Raw genomic sequence first — 16,249 nt, forward strand, 5'->3', positions numbered from 1 at the left:
GAACCCCTACATCTTGAAGATGTTGGAGTTCTTTTTTGAGCAGCTGTTGTAGTGCCACTGGTACCTGGTGTGCCCGGAAGTAGCGGAGCTGGGCGGAGGGACGGAGTTGGAGCGAGGCCTCAAAATCCTTCGCGCAGCCTATGCCCGGTGAAAACAGGCCCTGGAATTCATTACAGAGTGCATCAACATCAGGAAAAGGAACGTGCTGAGATACTAGGTGAACATCATCCACAATGGGAAATCCGAATAAGCGGAAGGCGTCCAGTCTGAATAAGTCTGCTGTACAGGAATTGTTTACAACCAGAAACGTGACTGGACGGTGAACCGATTTGTACTTGACTTGAGCCGTGAATTGTCCTAGGAGAACTATCTCTTGCTTATTGTACGCCAGTAGGTGCTTAGGGGCTGGAGAGAGGGGTGTGTACCAATGTTGGCATATGAAGTGTAATTAATCAAGAAACTGCTGCGCCTGTGTCCACTTGCAGATGCAGAGGTTTGTCGTTGATAGTGAAATCTACAAAAATTTTTGATGTTGAGGAGTTGTTTACCTGGTTGATGTCCATTGGGGTGTTGTTCAAGCCATCTGGATATGGCCTGGGCTGACAGTTGCTGGAGGTGGTGGTGGTTTTTGCGCGACAAACAGACGCTAAATGGCCTTTCCTGCCGCAGTGTGAGCATTGCGCCCAGCGGTCTGGGCAATATTCTCTATCATGTGTTGATTAGCAGGTGGGGTAGGAGGGCAGGCAGAGACAATCCCCACAATGACGTTGCTGGTTGTGTTGTTGCTGCAGTGGCTTCTGGCTCCGGCCGGGACGGAGCGACTCGGCGTCTTGTTGTGGAGGCAGTCTCAGACTGCAGTGGAGGTAGGAGTGTGACAGTGAGCCCTGGATTGCTGTGACATGTTTGGTGTCCATTGTGGCATCAACACGGATTGCTGCTACATCTGCCCAGGATTCCAGTTGATGATCGGCAGCTGTAGAAATTTCGAATTTATAGGCTAGTTCTATGACCTGCTCGAGGGTCGGGTCTTCTAACTTGAGGGCGTCGTGGCGGAAAGCAACATCTGGCGCTGCCTGTATCAAGTGGTCATGCACCATGTCATCAGCGTATGATTCCTTTGAAAGATGTGTGTGAAACTTACATTTCCTGCTGAGACATTTCAGCTCGGCGACCCACTGGCGATAGGTCTGCTCGGGTTTCTTCCGGCATTGGTAGAACTCGACGCGGGCTGCAAATACATGATATCGGCGTTTGTAGTAGGAATTTAACACCACACAGATGACAGTGAAGGTGAGGGAGTTGGGTGCAGTGGCTGTAGTTTTGTGAGCAGGACGTACATCTTCGATTGGTTCCATGACAAGAAAAAAGCACACTGCCTGTCTTCTTGGGTGACTTGATGTATCATGAAGTGTTGCTGGATACGTCATTCGTAAGTTTCCCATTCTTCAACTTCATGGTTGAATGCTTGGAATGGTGGTGGCGTCGCGGGGTGGTGGAGGCTTCAGATTTCGGTGATCAGTTGTGTCTGAGTTTCCAAAAACTGCTGCAGAAGTCCTTGAAAGAATTGTTGCCATTCCGTAGGTTCTGCTGGTGTAAGCATGATGTTTGTTGGTTCGTTCCACTGTACTCATCACCATTGGTGAATACTCTGTATTGTAAAACACTCAGTTTAATGTCGTTTATTGAAACTAAACTACACTTCTCGAACAATCACTATAAACACACAAAAAGAAATAAATTGTAGATGACCATTCATCAAGAGAGTCGGTGAGGTCCGTCGGAGCTGGTCCTAGCTCAGTGAGGAACTGGCTGTACTGCTGCTTCGCTGGCCTTATAAAGCCAGCAGAGGTCAGCGGAGTACTCAACTTTCCCTGTATCTGCGAGGCAACCTCTGCAGAATAAGGTTCGCATTAGTCTCTATCAAGTTCTGTTTGTTTTGAAGAATTGTTTTCCTCTTGGTTGCACCTGCAAGTGCTTGTGTGTGTTATATGGTACACAGGGGTGTCTTGAGTGTAGTCTGCCTGGCAGGGGCCGTCTGTGGCAGACGTAACACATACTATGTGGTGGAAAGTTTAGCTTTTCCTTACCTATGTCTGGGATGGAATCTGGATCACAATCACTGTCCTCAACTCCAGAAAATTGACCTCTGTGACTCATTCTGTGGAACCCTGTTCAGATGTAAGCTTAAAAGTGACAAAATAAATCATTTGGCCAAATTTTGATCTAAATAGATTGTCAAAAATAACATTATCTAGTTTACACAGCCATTGTTTACATGCATTAAATGTTTTGAAAACTACATCATTGGAAATGAAAAGAAGTGAACACTATAAAAATAGAAATAAGAAAATTGGAGTCAATCACTTTGACCACCAAAAGCTATAACGAAATGTTCAGTTGCCATTGAAAGTATCGTCACCTACTGGTAAAATAATCTTTTTTTTTTCATCAGGAAAGGTATGAGTTGCAGTTACTCTTGCTAAAGTATAACCAATTTCATTCTTATAAATATTATTGAAAAGTGTTATTTCATATTATATATGTGTCAGTGTATAACTTCAATTGTTTGTTCGTTCCAAAACTTATTCAAAAATGGTCTTCTTGTAGCATTACACTAAATTTATCATCAACAGTTAAGATATAAATCATTTCAGATATGTGGTTAAACATGTGTACATTTAAATTAGATTACAAGTTAAGTCTGTTCCTAAAACTGTTCTATCCAAGTTTAATGTGCTTCACAAGTCTTACAATTGTTTACTTTTGGAATTAGTGAGGGTGTGCAATAACTAATAACAGAACAAATTTCACATAGTGTGTGATACATGATATGTTAATTATTCATTTGTAGAGTCATCTATTTCATTTCAAGATTGATATTTTTCATTTCACATTGTCAGTTTGACAATAAGTAGTAATAAGAGTATTTGTTTAGTCTTGTGATAATACAGTGAATTATTTTTGTAAAGTAAGTAAATCATAATTTGCATTGAGGTAATAGCAGTCAGGAAGGCCTGAAATACTTGTTCTTACTTTGTGTTATGTGTGACTTTTCAGTCCTTCTTCATTCACCATAAATAAATTCTTATATAAATTGCAATCCAACAAGATAGTAACGTATTTTCACAGTGTACAAAAACAACAAATTTTCTTTAATAAAATTATTTCAAATATTATTCCAGTTTACACATAAAGTTAACCATATAAAACATAATTCTCAACTGTTTTAGCTCTCAGAGATTATGTATGTGATTTGACAAATAATCTCCTCATTCTAATCATCACTCACAGTAAAATATACCTTAGGGAATAGATACGTGTTCCTTAAGTTTGAAAATTTCAGCTTAGTACTCATTTCTCATAACAAATGTTTATCAATGCTCTCACTATAATAGTTTTATCAATTGCTGACCATAGATCTTTAAACTGATAATAGTATTTAACAAGCCTGCCTTCCCTTCTTCACCGTTTCCTGTACAGTACAACTGTTCCCTGAGTATTTCCAAAATTTCCAATTATGCAACTTCTATGAAACCAAGTAGTACGATAATTGAAAGTATAGCAAGAGTAAAAAATGTTTCTCCTCAAAGGCACCCAAAATGTACCTTCTTAGACAACAAGACAACCTCTTCACAATAGAAGCATAAATCTAAAAGTATCTTTATTCATAACAATGGAAAATACCTTTAGTGTAATTGTGTTTCAAAATTTCTCTGTCTTAACCAATTGAATTCAGACTTAATTTCAGAAACACTCATGACTTTCCAACAAATAATAAATAAACTTCACATTATTACTACTGTGTAAATACATTTGAAATACTCTAGTTTATGTACACCTAACACCAACTGCAGAAGGATAGCATGGATGTAGAAAATAATCTGAAAGTACCTCAGGATAGTTAGACCATGGGTGTGGTCCTGGAAATCAAAATTTTTTGAAGTACAAGCCACATCATTTCAGTGCTCTGTGCTTGCCAGCACATCATATACAACTGAAGGTATATTTCCATGGAGTCTTTAAATCTATGGTGAAAAAAAATTGTAATTATTTTTGAAATCATATGCTTCTGCATTGAACATGAATTCCTTTGAAAGCACTTGTTTTAACTTGACATCACATACACACATTGAAAAATATAAAATATGCTTGGAATATGTTTCTGACTTAAGGCATTTCTTTGTATTACTATTCAATACATAGCTACTACATAGTTTTGCTTCAGACAGACCCACAAGACTTCTCGATTCCCTTGATGTCATTAGTAGTTTTATCACTCTCTTAAGCAGATATTCACTTTTGTTACAACTTACATTTGAAATGAAACTGTAGTTTGCAGTGAGAGTTAACCCTACAAGTCCCACAGTGTCTTCTGTCCAAAAGTGGTTTATATGCACATTCACAACTACTTCATGTTTACTTGGAAATTTTCTTTTTACTTTTATTTTCAGATACTTCCACTTCATTTCAATCATTTTACTTCTGTTTTCATTAATGTTTACATAACTTTTGGGTGGAGCATTGGTACAACAGTGCAAATGTTTTTAATATTAGTGTCTAATTTTATATTCACATTATTTTCTACAGAACATATCCATGCATTGGCTTGTTTGTGTTCCGATTCTATCATAAAATTCTTTGCCCTGCAACCTAATTACTGCTTTACTTATTTATTCAAAAATTGTATCTTGCTTCTTAAACTGTTCCTGCATAAGTGTCATCATTTGTTTCAAAAGATTAACATTTTGTCTCAAAGTTCCATCTGATCAAAACCCCTAAATGGCCTCCAAACACTGTTAGGATTTTCACTTACTATTTCTTCTTCACAATTCTGATGTAGTTTGTTGTTTTTTTCCAAATTATTTCTGCTTCACTTAGGTTGTCATCAAGTTCCATATTGTCATTTGAAACTACTTATTTCTAATTATTATAAAAAAACTTTACAGTCCTAAAGAAAAAGGTTTTTTTTTGCTTTTTTTTTTAAAGAAAAAAATTTTAAGTACTTATCTTTTTCAGTGTCTTCAAAAAATGATATCCCACATAATTATTTACAATTATTCAGCTCCTCACCTTCCTTGTCCATCCGTCCTCTTTTACTTTTGCTCCATATCTTCAGTTTTCAGCTTTTTTTTTTAAATTTAATTTAATTTTTGTGATGTGTTGGTATCTGGAATAATTAACAAGACTTTCCTGATGATAATCAAACCATCCCATCTCAATCCACCAACTTAAAATGTAACCACCATTTGTGGTTATGAAACTGGATACTCAATTTAATGTTTCTCAAAGTTCATAACTGAAGTGTATATTAGTTACTGCAATTTATCTCCACATGAGAGATAACTTGGGCTCCTTGTAACACCAGGATCAATATGTCAGGTTAATCAAATCTAGTAAATGATGTGACTGAAATAGAAATATGCTTAATAACTTATTTATTTGTGCCATAAAAATGATCTAACTTTGACCCTACAAAATCTGAGACAATACTAGCTACACCACAGTTGTTGCTGCTGGTCCGTACATGTATGTTTTAACAATCAAGACATGAAAACATTTATTGTTTCAAGCAGTAATTTTTAAATTTGTAATTAAAAGTTGATTATTTTTCTAAAACAAATTATAAAATTTAGGTTTACAATTTGTTATAATCTTGCCAGAATAATTAACATCCCAAAATATTACAGTTATCATTGGCAGATTACATGAAATATTTTTCCATAATAATGTTTGATTTAGAAATCTTAATAACTTTTTAAATACATGTTTGATTTTGATGTTAACATGAGTCCTGTATCTGTACATTTAGCTACAATAATTACAATCGGTTTCTGTGTACGAATTTTTTAAGTACAAGTTTTAATATTTCTTGCACATATTTTCATTTATTAGCTATGTTTCATTGTATTTGTGTTATATTTCATTGCAGTTATCTTCCAGTTATTATAATTACATCAATATATTGAATTTATAATGTTACAATGTATCCTAATGTGTTTGTACCACTTTGTATAAACATCAAGTGATAGTATCTGGCACTTTGCCATGGAAACAATTGCAGTTTTGCAATAAGAGTGATCCCATTCTCCTACTTTGAACCAGAAAAGCTTCTACCATCAGATCATATCTAGATTGTCACCTCTTTCCAAGGCATCACTTGTTTCGCATGCCACAAACTGGGGCATTTAGCAAGTGTATGCCTTGGCTGGTGTCTGCCTTTGCTGGTATGTGTTGTCAATAATAACATCAACAGCATGCTGCATGCAGCCTTGCCAGTGGCAATAGCACCAGCAGATGGAATGCAAAACCTTATGTTGCAGCTAGAAGTTAATGGTGCAACAGCAGATTTACAGTTGGACATAGATATGGCCGTGTCTCTTATTAATGTGTACATGTACAAATCACAACACACCCTCAATGAATTCCTGATCATAGTGTGTAAAGTAGCAAATAAACAAGTGTCATCTGCTACTATGCTAAGGTGGGGTAGGCCAGTACACCTGCCTAAGGGCACTGACTCAGCATGACACACTTATTTTTCATTATGGCACACTGATGGTGTCATATTGCCCATATAGTTAGCTATGGATGATTCTGAATGCCAGGTGATAGTTCTCCCACTCTCCACTTTCTGATACTGAAGCTTCTCCACACTGCACATTGGGAAATGTGCACAATCAAGGTCACAGAGTGATATCACCTGTACTGGCTTGATACAGAAGTTGTAATAAAACACATTATCCAGAGCTGCCAGGCCTCCTTCCACAATCAGTTAGCCTCAACACAATGTTTCAACTCTTGGGTCATGCCCTGATTAGCCCTGGCAGTGAGTGCATGTTGATTTTGCTGGACCATTCTCACTCTAGACTTTTTTTGGCTAGCTATTCACTTTTTGAACTCTGCCATCATCAAACTCAGGAACCACCCATTTGTTCCACCAATCTCTGCATTACTGCCAATGGTAACAACATTTCCTATCACATCATTGAAGTTAAGTGCTGTTGGGCTTGGTTAACATTTGGTTGGGTGAGTGTCCAGGTCTGGTGAATGCTGTTGACAAGCATAATGCACTCAGGGGTTGTGAGGTGAGTTGAGGAGCTGCTTAATTGACAAGTAGCAGCCCTGGTAACGAAAAATCACAATGGCTGAGAGATGGGTGTGCTGACCATGTGCCCCTACCATATCTGCATCCAGTGATGCCTGTTGGCTGAGGATAACATTGCAGTCAGTTAGTACTGTTTGGCCTTTTCAGAGTATCTGTATTACCACCAATGTGAGTATCATAAGCTTTATTCCACCTACACATAGTAGGGCAGAAAGCATATGGTACCAATTGTGAATCTGTAGCCACAATTAAGCAATTTTTCTTCCAGAGAGACTACTTCTTTGAGACTGGGAGGAGATTGTGTGTGAAAGAAAGAAGTAGTGGCAAGATGAATCTTTGAGTCTGACTGTGATGTCTAATCACTGTCCAGAATTAGGTCCCAGTCCCGTACTTATGTTTAAGGTATCAAGATTATAAGCAGTGGAATCGACTGGAGATGATCAGTACAGATAATTCAATTGCAAGTGGCGACAACATTATATGAAGAGATGAATATCATTCTACATTTTAAAAAGTTATCTTTCGCTTAGTAATGCCATAGAAATGAGCATTTTTCATTGGGAAATAATTCTTTTCATAATTATAACTACATTAGTGATGAAACAAATAAAAATTAATTTCTGCCTTCATTGTATTGTGCGAAGACTGAATGGAAATGGTATTCAGAGAACAATAGCAGTATCATGCTTCTAAAGTAATAAGTCCAAATCAAGGAAAAATGTATTGAAGATATAACAACAAACAATTAAAATGCTTGAAAACTGGACCCTTTGCCAATGAGTTTACCACATTTGGAAGGGACTTTGGAAGTACTTTTCCAGAACCTCCATCTTTGAGCTCTACTATGGTGTCATGGCACTATACTTTGAGGGCTGTCATCACTCAGAGGAACAGGAAAAAATCCATCAGGATCACATTTGGACTGTAGGAAGCACATTGCAGTACCTTACCAGGCTAGATAGCCATTGAGCATAAAGCAGATGTGGCTTAGTGCAGTGTCATAATGCGGCTTCTAATTTGTGGCAATGCCTGCTCTCTCTCAATTGACCTCTACCTTCAATTTTTCAGTCATAGATCAATTCTTGTGGCCTAGAATCATTCGAAAACTTAATCATCAGTTTGAATTTGCCACATCATGCACACATTGTATATTGCTTTCGTTTCTGCCTACGAACAGACATCTTCTACACTCTCTCAACCATTTTGAATCACTTGTACAATCCAAGGACAGCAGCTTTTGATAGGCTTGCAGTCCCAGACACATGGTGGATCATGGCTAATAGCTTTTTAACCAGTCTTCCAAGTCTCAAACGTAATTTCGTGGCCTACTCCTGTTTCTACAGAACATTGCATTTTACGCTTCAAGCAAGACTATACACAGGGATGCACTAAAATGATGATATGAGCCACATGAAAGCTCATAAATGAATGATGTCAGGTAAGTTTTCAAGATGACTTCCATTTTCATCGAAAACAGTTGTAACAACGGCACTGCAATGTAGTCTTGTCAGAAATAAATAAATCCATACTTTTTATAAAAATCCTGTATGTATACATACTTTTTGTAATAATCATCACAGAGGGCTTCTAAAATGGAAGCTAATTAAAATTCCAACAATAAAAATATTTCATCAAGATAATAAATTCTAAAACAATACTTTTCTTTATTACAGATGTCCACGTGACCACAATATATTCCCAGCATTGCAGGCAGAAAGAGGAACAAGAGATTTGTTTGCAGACTTCAAAGCATTCCGTTTTCCATCAACAGCAACTGTGAATTTTGTTGCAACAGTGCAATTTTGCCAGGATGTTTGTGAACCTGTAAGATAATGTTAAATTTTGATGCAAATTGTTTACACAAATTTTGAAAAGAGAACAATGTTGTCATAGAGCTTTTAAGTACCATGCAATTTTGTTGCTTGAAAGAAGATATACTCAAATATGACTTTCATAGATGTAAATTACAATACCATACTATTCATTTCCATACTTGGTTGTGTTCCATTTAACTGATGACTGCCTGTGCAATGCAGTAGATGCCAGGCACAAGCACTCCATTGCCTAGTGATCAGATGCCATGTTGCCAGTCTATTGTTGTGGTACAACATGACTACATTTAAAATAAAAGCAAATAAATTTTGTACTCACCCATGTCACACAAGCAGATGCTGGAAATGCCTGTTATTATTTTCCACACATTTCTGACATCTACTCAAGAAATTATTAATTACATAATGTAATTCTCTCTGAGATATTGAATTACTTGATTCACAGATATTATCATTGAGTTCTTCAATCGTGTGAGTATTTGTTGTGTACACTACATCCTCCAGTGCACCAAACAACGGAGTTAAATCAGGACTTCTAGTGGGCCAGATATTGTTACTGATCAATTTTTCTTCGAACACATCATGAATTGCATGCAAAGAAACATTGATCATATGAGCCCTTGCCGAATGCTGTTGAAAAAATGTGAAACTTCATCCTCTTTCACTCATTTCATTAAAAAGGGTCGCAAAATGCTGTGCACATATCTCTCACTTGTAAATGTGTCATTTAAAAATGAAATTGGCCTGTTATTCTGTCGCCAACAACTGTGCACCACACCCCTATTTTATGATCATGAAGACGTTCCTAATGAAGCACAACAGGTCTATCTGTACTCCAATATTGACAGTTTTGGGAATTAACATACCCGTGTAAATGGAACCAAGCCTTGTCTGAAAACAGAATGAGGTAAAGATCCATTTTACCAGCATGCACTTGTTTGAAAACCCATTCACAAAACTTTACCTTGTGCACAAGATCACCAGGTTAAAGTTCTTGTACTGCTGATACTTTATATGGCCTTAGCCCAAGCAGCTTAGCACCTCTTTGTACAGAGGTGCATGATATTTGTGTTTGCTGTGAAAGACATCTAAAAGACTTTTTAGGGGTATTTTCTAGTCGATATGCAATGTCATCAAGGCAAGCTTCTGTGGACACTGTACATTGTTGTATATGCTTCTTGTCCTGAATACTTCCCATTTCATGAAACACATTGACTAATTCATGAACTGTGTCATGACTTGGAACTCAAACACCTGGCAACTTCTTTGCAAACAATCTCCAAACAGTTCAAGCAGACTCTGTATGCACATACAAATCATAAGTAAACTCTTACTGTGGAATTGAATAATTCACTCTCCCCATTGTTGCATTCGCAAACATCACTGTTACACTCGTGATGCCTGTTTCACTGCTCGAATGACACTGCCTGACTAGGCACCAATGTCTGTATGGCCTTCAGGCAAAAACTCACAGAAAAAGGGGGTATAGTGCGGCCCCACAGGACTCATTTGACCGGCAGGAGCGGCTTCTGTGGCCGGCCTGCAATACCCCATTCAGGAGGTCATCAGATACCCTGTAGATATAAAATAATAAAAATTAATCATAACTGTTCTCCACATTCTTTAATAAAAAATAAATAAAAATATATTCACATCCACATCCAAACTTCAAACTTTAAAAGCCACTGCATGATGTTTGATGGAGGGTACTTCAAAAATATTACTGTGACTTTCCCCCTCATTGCTCCCTTCACAGATGGTGTGCAAGAAGAACAACTGAATTTATCTTTATCATCATTTCACAAAATACTTGTCAGAGAAAGTAGTATCTTCCCTGACTCTTTTTGCAACATATAATCTCAGAATTTAACAATAAACCTCTCTGTGCTACATAATGCCTTTCTTGTAGTGTCTGCCACTGGAGTTTCAATAGCATACCCATGATGCTCTTACACTTTCTTGCCAAATGCATGATGAATGTATATAAATTAGACCTAGCTTATGGTAATACCACAAGTAGTTAATGCTAAAATCTAAAGAGTAGATAAATTTAGAAAATGTTTCTACTTATACACAAAATTCATACTGTCCTTGTTTTTTTCCCCAGATTCGTTGCAACAATGGAGTACAATCCTTTGGTAGGCGAAGGAGGCGAGACTTGACTCAAAGTATTGATTCTTCAGGAAAAAATTCAGTTGCTAAAGGAAAATGCAAATTCCAAGAAGAAGAAAGAAAAAATATGAGCATATCATTAAATGAAACTAATGAGAACACCTCTACTGATCCCAATTACTGTGATGAATCCATCACTGAAACTACTCCTAATGAAGACCTTGAACTGGATACAACAGTTCCTGTACCAATAAATGGTAAATCATAACATGGGTTCTCATTGCTGGGGAGGAAAATTAATGTGTATTCTTTTCATATTTCATTTCATTCTGAAATGTTTGTTCTGTATTCATATCAAGTGGTTAGAAAACTGTTATAACTGTGTTAAATAGATAATACTTTAAAATTATCCAGTGTTGTGAAGTGAAAGGAGAGACAGAAATGATGCCCTTGAAATCAGAAACAACATTTGTTCATACCCGATGGTAGGGAATGGCTACTTAAGACTCCCATTTAAAAATGAAAACTGGATGCTTTACTAGAGTAAATGAAGGAAAATAGGTAAGAAGGGGACAGAAATTAAAATAAACTATGAAAGAAATAATGAAACTAAAAAGTTAATGCAGCATTAACTATTACGTAGAGTTCAGCATAGTACTCTTCTACATTTCCATTAATTTATAGATAACATTGTTGATACTCTTTCTACAGCTATTCATTCAGTCTCTGAACTATTTTATATTTTGTTTAGATTATGATGCTGAAGTCAGTGAAGAACGTCCAGTTACTCCAGCCATAGGTGATGTAACCAATGCAAGTATTCAGAAAGAGAGTGGGCCAGAGCTGCCCAGTGCATTGCCATTACAGTTAAGGGTAAATATACATTTCATTTTGGTACAGTATTCAAATTAATTAAAATTGTCATTTGGGCAAGGCAGAAACAGTCAACGTGCACATGATTATCACAGAATGGAAATTCCCAGTTTTATAAGATAGCATCATTTATGCACTATGATTGTTATCTGTCATCACAGTGGAGGAAGATGGTCTGCAGTACACTGACATGTGTATAACTTTTTTTTTCTCCAGTTGGACAGATACGAGTGTGGTAAAATAGTAGATGAATTACTTGATATGATGGGCAACCACAGTTGTGACTATACATTTCAAATGATGAAAAACATGACAGCACATCAAAATGATGTGACTACTTTTGTGACATTATAGTCAAATTCTCAGGTAACAAATTGTTGACCTTTCAATACACAATTTGTGAAAACTTTGTAGGAGACTGCTATTATTTACTCTTATAGAGTTTCAAGGATTTCATGTATGGAAAGGTCAACAGTTTGTTATCTGAAGATGTGACTATTATGTCACAAAACTAGTCATGATTAATAAATCATTTTGACCCAGCTACTGCAGTTTTTGTCATCTGGGAAAAAAGATAGCAGAATTCCTTACTTTTGACTAAGGCCTGTTAATGGAGTGTAAGTGGTTGAAAACTGTTAGTTAAACACATATAACAGTGACCAAGATAATGTCAACATATGCAACACATGGCAAGAAAAATGAATATGGAGCAAGAAACAATCATCTGCTATAAGGGCCTCTAATAATCATTGAGGATTGTCATAAATAATCATAGAACTAATGAAATACATTTGATGTCAAAATTCACTCAACGTCCTGCTGCAGAATCTATTTCTATAATCACAGTCCAACACAGCCTGCACAAATTGATCATTTGCATCAGGAAAACACTCTCCAGATACTTATTTGCCACAAATGAAGCCAAGATCCTGCTATATAGTCTGGAAAACATTAGAAGAGATAATGTACATTCTATATAACAGTGTGCTGTTCTCTAACAAAGATTCCATCTTCACTAACCAAATTGTATGTCACTAGCTCTTATCAGGCATACTAACTGAACACATTCCACTGCTCCATTGATCAGCAGAGTTAAATAATATTAAGAATGTAGGGTACATTTTAGAGCAGAAACTGTGGAGTTGAGTTCCATCCCCAGTGTAGCAGACAGAATTGAGAGTTATATTGTATGGTGAACAGCACAAAATTTCACTAGAAATAGCGCACATGTTTCTGCATCCATTGTATGATATACTGACACTGTGTAGCAGACTAAAGAAGATCATTTGCTAGATTAATAATACTGTGTTGTTGTTTTCCATTCCCTATGTAACTATGCATTTACCAGAGTGGATTGAAAGGTAACATACAGATATTATTTCGCGATACTTACTGTATGGGAGGAGACTTTCATTCTGCATCTTTTTGGCTATCTTTCAACTTCTGTAAATAGTTTCTATGCACAGTCCTTCCAGTAGGGCACAAGTTTCAAAATAACCTGGGCATAGAACCATAGCAGCTCACATGTATCCACTGTGGCCTTGGTGGTGGGCTGAAAGTATCTCCCACTCAGTGTTATATTCAATGGACTTAACAAATGAATCTGATGGTATGAGATCAGAACTGCATGATGAGTTTGAACACCTCCCACAAGAATTGTGCAATTTTAACGTAAATGGAATCTGTAATGTGGGGCCATTCATAGTTGTGGAACAGAAAGACAGTTGGAGATTCATAGAACACAGTCCCAGGGATTTTCCATGCAGATTACCTCACGTTGCATTTTTTTGTTAATGTTTCCTCAATGTGCACACTTTCTTTTATTTCGATGTGTAATGCTAGGCACAGGATTCATATTCACCCCATGCCAGTATTCTTTTTAGAATTCCATTGCCAGACACCATGCAATGTACAGTGGCCAATACATGTCATCCTCTGTTGTTCCTCAGTACCCAGGTCATGGCTTTTACAAAGTGCAGCTACCCACAGACATTATTGTAAATGTAGCATACAAAATATGGAATTTCTGTACAAGGTCTTCCAAATGAACCTAATGGTTACTACTTGGAGATTTGGTGCCGGTATTCCACTTATTGGTCATCCTGACATGGTTCAGAACCAAGGCTGACACAGACGGCAGCAAAGACAAGCACAATATGGAGAGTGGTGCAGTCTCCCCCACAGATCCTGACCACTGTGAATTCTGCTTGGGCCAAGTCATTTTGCCAACAATAAATAAACAGTTGCTCACTGATCTCTTCACATCGTCTCTCTGCCGATCTCCTCCACTCCCCTATCTCTGTCCATCTCCTCCTTCTTACTTTCTCTGTCCACCTTCTCCTTCCCCTCTCGCTTTCCATCTCCTGCTTCCCTTTCTCTCTCTTCATCTCCGCCCCCCTCTCTCTGTCTGTCTCCTCCTTCCCCCTCTCACTGTCCATCTCTGCCTTCACCCTTTCACTGTCCATCTCCTCCTCTTGCCATTCTCTGTCCACTTGCTCTTCCCACACTCTCTGTCCACTTCCCTCTCCCATCTATCTGCTCATCTTCTCCTTTCCCCTGTCTCTTTCCATCTCCCCCTCTTTCTGTTCTTTGTCCATATCCTCCTCTCCTCTTTCTATCTGACCATTTCCCCCTCCCCCTCTCTCTTTGTCCATTTCCTCTTCCCCATCTACACCTTCTCCCTCTCTGTATCCACCTACTCCTCTCCCCTCTCCATCTGTCAATCTACTCCCACCTCTTCTCTCTCCGTGTTATCACCCCCACACCAATAGGAGGTTGCTGGTTCTTACCCTGACAGTATTTCTTCCCATTTAGTAAATACTATGTGTACCAAACGTGGTTGAAATTAATCTAAGGGATTAGGTGGAGCTTTTCTACACATGGCTTTGCCCCTGTACACACATGCCTCATACATTTGACATATATTTAACATATTTCATACATATTTGTGCAAACATTTCACCTGTATCTGTACCACAGTTCGCCTTGCAGTTTCGGTTCCACATAGCTCAATGTTTATGGTGTTACATCTCCTGAACTACATTGTACAATGATATAATTTTGCAAGTACATCCAATGGTATATGTGGATACTGACTGTGAAATGTGTTGCAAACAGATTTGGTAGCAAAGAAGTAATAAATAAAAATATCATGCATGATGTGACAGTTCTTCACACATCTCAGTGTTTATGACATCATGTCTCCTGAACTATATGTCATACAATGATATATTTTTGCAAGTACATTCAGTGATATATGTGAATACTGTTTGTAAAATGTGTTGCAAATGGAGTTAGCAGTAACGCAGTAATAAATTAAAAGGCCATGCCTGATGAAGCTGTTTTTCTGCCTGAACAGCAAAAATATAGTAAGCAATAAACTTCTTTTTCCTTCATCATTTTGTGGGTGTATCAGTGATAAAAAGTTTTGGAAAGGTTTAAAATTGTGTGTAATTTGGTTGCAAGTCACTAAGTGCTCTCATTCACAAATTCTGGGTGAATATAGTCTGGCAGTTGGCACATTGTGAGCTACACTTCTTTTTCACCCCCCCCCCCCACCCTTGCCACTCCCTTTTGAGAGATAGTTAGCTTAGTTAGCTCTTACCAGTAGCTCTTTCTTGACAGTAAGTGATTTGTGTACCTACATACATTCACTTTTATAGTAAATATGGATGTTGACATTTGCATGAAGAAAAACTGTGGACTAAGTAAACACAGTTCACATTATCTGCAGAACATTTAAATAATCAAACACTGACAGAGTTGATAATGACAACAATCATAGTTGTAGGATCTTGGACCAGATCTGGTTTCCCCATGCCCACCAAACATGGGAACCAGATTGATGAACATTAAATGCTAATTGAAACTAAATTAGTAAAGTTATCAAAGTAGTATGAGACAGTGAAACTACCATGCAGTAAAGGACATAGTTCTCATTCTTTTAAACCAATTAATAGTGTGAGGCATCTTACATTGAAAACAATATAGCATATGATTAACGCAGAAACATATTATTTTTAATTAACCATTATATGCCAAGTCATTGAAACATAAATATATGAAGATTACATCAGAGAAGATAAATTTAATTTAGTTTCCAGTGTAATGTAGCCTATAAAATGGAGCCAAACTAATATAGATTCTTTTTCCAGCTTGTTGTTGGGGAGGACATCATACCAAAGCCTACAAAGCCAACAATATTCAAAAAAGAGACTTCAAGAGGTGCAACAGTACAAAATACCATGAATGAGGGAACTGCAGATGAGTATCTCAATACAGGAGCCAAAGGTTTGTTTCTGTTTCTAGTGTAATTATGTATTTGATG

The 16,249-nt window shown here is 37.3% G+C and overlaps 1 protein-coding gene across 2 annotated transcripts in view; it reads left to right on the top strand.

Moving 5' to 3' along the window:
- The window catches only part of LOC126299294 (uncharacterized), a 483,067-nt gene that overhangs the window by 464,975 nt on the left and 1,843 nt on the right, over positions 1–16,249 (top strand). For both annotated transcript variants that reach the window (XM_049991089.1, XM_049991090.1), the window contains exons 25-28: positions 8,779–8,929; positions 11,045–11,306; positions 11,801–11,922; positions 16,077–16,212. In XM_049991089.1, coding sequence (XP_049847046.1) covers positions 8,779–8,929; positions 11,045–11,306; positions 11,801–11,922; positions 16,077–16,212 — 671 coding nt within the window. The remainder of the gene's footprint in view (positions 1–8,778; positions 8,930–11,044; positions 11,307–11,800; positions 11,923–16,076; positions 16,213–16,249) is intronic.

Source organism: Schistocerca gregaria, chromosome X (genome assembly GCF_023897955.1).
Source record: "Schistocerca gregaria isolate iqSchGreg1 chromosome X, iqSchGreg1.2, whole genome shotgun sequence".
In the NCBI taxonomy this organism is placed as follows: domain Eukaryota; kingdom Metazoa; phylum Arthropoda; class Insecta; order Orthoptera; family Acrididae; genus Schistocerca; species Schistocerca gregaria.